Source organism: Amyelois transitella, chromosome 5, assembly GCF_032362555.1.
Source record: "Amyelois transitella isolate CPQ chromosome 5, ilAmyTran1.1, whole genome shotgun sequence".
Taxonomy (NCBI): domain Eukaryota; kingdom Metazoa; phylum Arthropoda; class Insecta; order Lepidoptera; family Pyralidae; genus Amyelois; species Amyelois transitella.
Genome location: NC_083508.1, coordinates 1,390,193 through 1,396,192, shown reverse-complemented (window position 1 = coordinate 1,396,192; position 6,000 = coordinate 1,390,193). Strand labels below are relative to the sequence as shown.

Sequence of the window (6,000 nt, the reverse complement as noted above, 5' to 3'; positions counted from 1 at the left end):
CTCGACCATCGACGCATTTTCGAGTCTTCCATAGTAAGGGTCCCGAATGGCCAAGTCACGCTTCTTAATACAGTGCACGGTTTGTCTTAGCGGTGAATCAATCATCTTGGAATATGTGCTGGGTTTCAGCTTCCAAACGCCAGTCATGCTAACATCGAACTTCCAAATTTGCGATGATGAATGAAAATTAACTTTCACTAAGAACGGCCATATATATAGTCACGTCTATATCCCTTGCGGGGTAGACAGAGCCAACAGACTTGAAAATACTGAAAGGCCACATTCAGTTGGATCGCTTACTGATGGAATTGAGATTCTAATAGTGACAGGTTGATAGCCCATCGCATAAAAAAGAATCCCAAGTTTGTAAGCCTATCCCTTAGTCGCCTTTACGGCATTCATGGGAAAGAGATAGAGTGGTCCTATTCTTTTTTGTATTGGTGCCGGGATCCACACGTACGCGGAAAATACTATAAAAAAAACTCAATTTATACAAAAATATGAAACTTTATTGATTCGATACATAGGATAACTGATATGCGTAAATACTTTTTTGTATAGCACAATGAACACATAACTATAAGTAATATAACCATGTAAATTATAACTTTCGTAAAATTATTACTATTAATTAACATAGTGTTATTAAAATTACTTTTTATTACCTTAAATTTTATCAATAGGTACTAACTTACAGTTTTATAACTCAACATTGCATATGGCGTTAGTACATAGTACAAAATACTTATAAGCTAAGATATTAACAAATTTTGCTAACAACACAATCATTAATTTATATTCTACTCGTATTAATCATAATTATCTATAAAAATTCTAACAATTAATATTATAAGTTAAATAAAAGTAAGTTTGTTTGTTATCCCTTCACGCGTTATCTACATACACAAAATCATGGCTTTATCTTGCTTTCGGGATACATTTATTTATGTAGAGTTAAAATTAATCCTTTAATTTTATTTTACAGACATAAGGACGGTAGTGCTTATATAAAACATACCGTTCCAACAAAAATAGATCATAGTCAAAAGCGTACCCCTTAGGGCTTAAATTCAGTCTAAAAGCCATCGTTAATAACTTGCTCTTTTTGGCAAACCATAGCGCGTTTCTGAAATATAAGAAACTTTACAGCGCCATCTAGCGGACTGATAAAAGCGGAAGATATAATTTTAGATTCGTTTCTTAAGTGAAAATGATTATAGGTAGGTACCTAACTGTTTTTTTCGTCCTCACGAAACGTCGTTCGCTAATTTTCGGAAATACCGAAACCTATCATGATAATTATTTCACAGTCAATAAGTTTATAATTGTGGCTGTTACAATACGCGGACTAGTCCTTGTAAGCCGAACATACAAAAATGTATTATATAATTTTCAAATTAAAAAAAAAAGTTACGGCAATCTTCCATATTTATTCATTCATTTCATTCATATTAACCTTAATTTCATTCTTTTTTTCAATTTCACAGCTCATCCTTAACCCTTCTCTTGCGCGCGATGTGGTCGTGCTGGAACCAGGTCGCGTACACCCGCATCGGCTCCGGGGACGAGTGGCCGTGGAACGAGACGGGGCGGTCGCGGGCGAGCACCTCACGGGAATAGTCTTGGGGGCGGGCCTGGGTATATATATACATACATACATACATACATATGGTCACGTCTATATCCCTTGCGGGGTAGACAGAGCCAACAGTCTTGAAAAGACTGAATGGCCACGTTCAGCTATTTGGCAAAATGATAGAATTGAGATTCAAGTAGTGACAGGTTGCTAGCCCATCGCCTAAAAAAGAATCCCAAGTTGGTAAGCCTATCCATTAGTCGTTATTTATTTAGCGCCGTGTAGTTCCCGGCACCAATACATAAAAAAGAATTTGATCACTCCATCTCTTTCCCATGGATGTCGCGAAAGGCGACTAAAGTATAGGGCTTAGAAACTTGGGATTCTTTTTTAGGCGATGGGCTAGTAACCTGTCACTATTTGAATCTCAATTCTTTCTCCTAGTCGCCTTTACGACATCTATGGGAATGATATGGAGTGGACCGCTTCTAATGTACAGGGAACCAAACGGAACATTTATTTTACTTTATTTCCCAGTCCATTTTCAAATAAGGAATACCTAAATTAGAACTAAAACATATTTATTCACTCAGCGTAGGAAAAGTAAAAAAAAATCATATACGATATGAAAAAAAAAAATTGTTTTGGGTCTCTGAAAATTTAGGCACGCTATGGTAGTAAAATTTGTTTAGATCTTTAAAATTAAAGGTTTAGTTGAAAGATATTTTTCCTTTTTTTTTATGAAATTTACTTAATTTTTTTTTATTTGCACTTACCTGATGAAAAAGTGGCGAGTGTGTAACAGTTATATTGTACCGGTGTTGCCCGCACGCGCCCAACGTCATGTCGTCCGGGGCGGTGAGACCGGCGCACGCGCATTCGGACAGTATGGCCGCCGCTGACACGCTTAGCACGGTGCCCCCGCCACCCGTTATATAGTCGAAGCCTGGTAGTGGTAGGAAAGTTTAATGTATGAACGAACGGGAAAAAGGCTGATAAACATGTGATTCTTTTCAAGTCATTTCGTCACTATTAGGATCTCAGTTCCATCGTTACCCTAGGTGCCATAGACACCTTTAGGGCGTCTGTTAGAAACTCGGCCGAGACGCCAAAGAAAGTTGTCAAAATTTAAAAAAAAAATCGCTAAAGAATTGGTGTCAGAAACCTATCATTGAATTATTTCAAATAAAGAAAAAAATTGGCCACGGAGTCGTGGGCATGAATGATAATTTAGTTGCGGCATTCAAAAGATTCAGATCCATCAACGTGACAGTCTTTTTCGAGTTCTCTGCTCGCTCTGTCTATCCCGTAAGGGATAATGATGAGATCTGATGTATATAAATGAAAAATAGAATCCTTTTATACTACTCTCGAGTACGCTCGGAATTCCGGCTGCATGAACGTTATTTTGTATACATACATACATATTATCGTCTTTATCCCTTCCGGGGTAGACAGAGCCAACAGTCTTGAAAAGACTTATAGACCACGTTAAGCTATTTGGCTTAATGATAGTATTGAAGAAAATGCTGCAGTGCAGTTTGTTGCCGCTCCTTCTGCACTGACGCCTTGGAAGCGGCAGTAAACTTAGTTTTTAAGTAATTTATTTGACGTCAACCAATGTTGTTAAACCATACGTTTTGACAATTATTAAGCGATATGAAGTATCCTATAATAACACTAGTTTACAGTATATCTGTTGCCAAAATAATTTTAGCTGTTGCTAACTTTATATGGTATGCATATTTCAAATATATAAATATATTTTTTTTATCAGCTCTAGTTTTTAAGTTTCAGCTATGACGTAAAAACAGAAATAAAACATGAATTTAATAAGAAATTATTTATTAAAAAATTAAATTAATCATTGGCTTCTTCAAAACTTCGTTTCAAAGCTTTTCTCTTATGTGTAGATTTAGGAAAATGGCGTATTAGAGACCAACAATAGTCAGACATCGTATTCTTATCCAAAAAACCCTGATAACGCTCTTTCATGACTCGTAAGCCTTGATGCATACGCTCTCCTTGCTTTTCGCTCAAATCCCCTAAATTTTCCGGAAACCTGTCCAGGTGACTATGAAGGAAGTGGAGTTTTATGCTCATATTGCACCCCATATTTTTTAATTGTAAAAGAAGGTCTTTTACAAGCTCGACATAATTTTCCGATTTTTTGTTTCCGAGAAAATTCTGCATCACAGAGACAAAAGCTGTCCAAGCCCTTAGTTCTGGCTCACTCATTGATTTTTTTATATTGAATATCTTTTGAGAGTTCTCTAATTTGGGGGCCATCAAATATTTCGGCTTTAATCTTCTCCATAGTGAGCTGAGGAAATTTTTGTCAAATGTATGAAAAGCAATTCCCTTTTTTATCTAGTGCTTTAACAAACTGTTTCATGATTCCCAGCTTAATGTGTAATGGTGGAAGTATAATTTTGTCACGAGCTACTAGTGAACTCTGAATTATATTGTGCTTTCCAGGCATCATATTTGTTCTTAAAGGCCAAACTCTTCTCACCCAATGCTCTAGTTTAGCTCTACTGTCCCAAAGGCAAATAAAACAAGGAAACTTAGTGTAACCACTTTGTTGACCGAGAAGAATGTTCACCATTTTTAAATCAACACAAATTTGCCACTGATGGTCATTGTATTTTATTTTATCCAAGACTAACGAGATGTTACAATATTCTTCCTTTAACTTTGTACTGCGGGCAATAGGTACTCCAGCATATTTAATTCCGTTATGTAACAGAATACACTTTAGACTACGTTTTGAGCTGTCAATGAATAAAAGCCAATCGTCTGGTTTGTAAGTTGCAAAAACTTTAGATATTATTTATAATACAATAAAAAACGTACTTTATCGGTAAACAAATAAGCCCAAATGATAAAAATCATAAACAAAGTAACTCGAGCTGCACGAAAAATTTTAAGGGTAGATTTGACATAAACTAGTCATAAGTAAACACTATCAACCATCTAAATCACGGCAACTGACAAAAAGTGGAATTTTGTAAACTAGTGTAATGAATAAAAATTTTGATTGATTGATTGAGATTCAAACAGTGACAGGTTGCTGGCCCGTCGTCGCCTAAAAGAAGAATCCCAAGTTTATAATGTATTTATTGAAACTCACCCTTATTGGCTCCGTTAGTCTTCCCGTACCCGTACCCGTACCGTTCCCCGATCACGGTGACGTCAGCGCCGCCACGGTAACAACTTAGGACTTCACACAACCTTTGCACTCTGAAAATGAAACTTGATGTGAAACTGTTTCCAAAATTTCATGTGTGTGTATGACGCATTAGATATATAAATAAATAAATATAATACCGGACAAATTACACAGATTCGAGTTAGCCTCGAAGTAAGTTCGAGATTCGTGTTACGAAATAGTAACTCAACGATACTATAATTTAGACACAGAGGCTGTTCAGTTCATTTAATCATTAGTAATTAGCATAGTGATCATTCATCTGATATGAAAGGTATATAAAAATTTGTCATAACATTTATTATCTACTAGCTTTTACCCGCGAAATTAGCGCCACCTATTTAAAAAAAATACAGGATTTTTGAAAATCCCACGGGATCTATTATTTTTAACAGGATGAAAAGTACGCAATGTCCTTTTTCGTTCCCCGTATAGGTATATATACTAGCTGTTGCCTGCGACTTCGTCCGCGTAAATTTCGAGTTGAATCTTGATCATACAGTCAGATACAGACAGACAGACAAAAAATGTAAAAAACAATCTGTATCCGTTTCAATCAAAATATTAAATGTACAGTTTTATTATATGTATAAGATACCTATATATATATACATACCCCAAAATGGTGTCATCGTCAGCCAAAAATATCCACTTGATATGCGGCATGTCTGCCACCTTCTGAAGCACCAGTTTCAAAATGGCCACCGTTTTCACACAGTGCCCGCTCTTCGAGTTAGGCACCCCTGTGTCTATGGCCGGGAGGGACGGATCTGTAAAAAAATTTAATTATTACCCATTCTTTTCCATGGAATAGAATAGAATAGATTTATTTTCAAAATTCAAAATACAAAGTACCACTTAAATCTAATTATATCTACTACCGCTTCCAAAGCGCGTGTGTAGAAGAAGCGACGGAACAAACTACGCTGCAGCATTTTCACCGGACGTCAATTTACAAATATAGATTAAAACGATCAGTTTGGTTTGATAGAATCGAGATTCAAATAGTGACATGTGCTAACCAGTCGCCTAAAAGAATAATAGCAATCGTTTATAAGCCTATCCTTTAGTCGCCTTTTACGACATTTAAAGGAAAATAATGTAGTTTAAATAATAATATACCTCATACTAGAACTTGCGGTCCAATTTTGAATATTAAATATATACATTATATATATAATAGGAATAATTTGAAAAAAAATTAATACATTTC

At 35.8% G+C, this 6,000-nt stretch overlaps 1 protein-coding gene across 2 annotated transcripts in view; it reads right to left on the bottom strand.

Annotated features, from left to right (window-relative positions):
- Positions 1-948: 948 nt before the first annotated feature.
- The window catches only part of LOC106139094 (beta-1,3-glucosyltransferase), a 29,805-nt gene continuing 24,753 nt past the window's right edge, over positions 949-6,000 (bottom strand). For both annotated transcript variants that reach the window (XM_013340464.2, XM_060944353.1), the window contains exons 8-11: positions 5,404-5,557; positions 4,710-4,819; positions 2,353-2,522; positions 949-1,634 (exon numbers count right to left, since the gene is read on the bottom strand). In XM_013340464.2, coding sequence (XP_013195918.2) covers positions 1,482-1,634; positions 2,353-2,522; positions 4,710-4,819; positions 5,404-5,557 — 587 coding nt within the window. In that variant the 3' untranslated portion in view covers positions 949-1,481. The remainder of the gene's footprint in view (positions 1,635-2,352; positions 2,523-4,709; positions 4,820-5,403; positions 5,558-6,000) is intronic.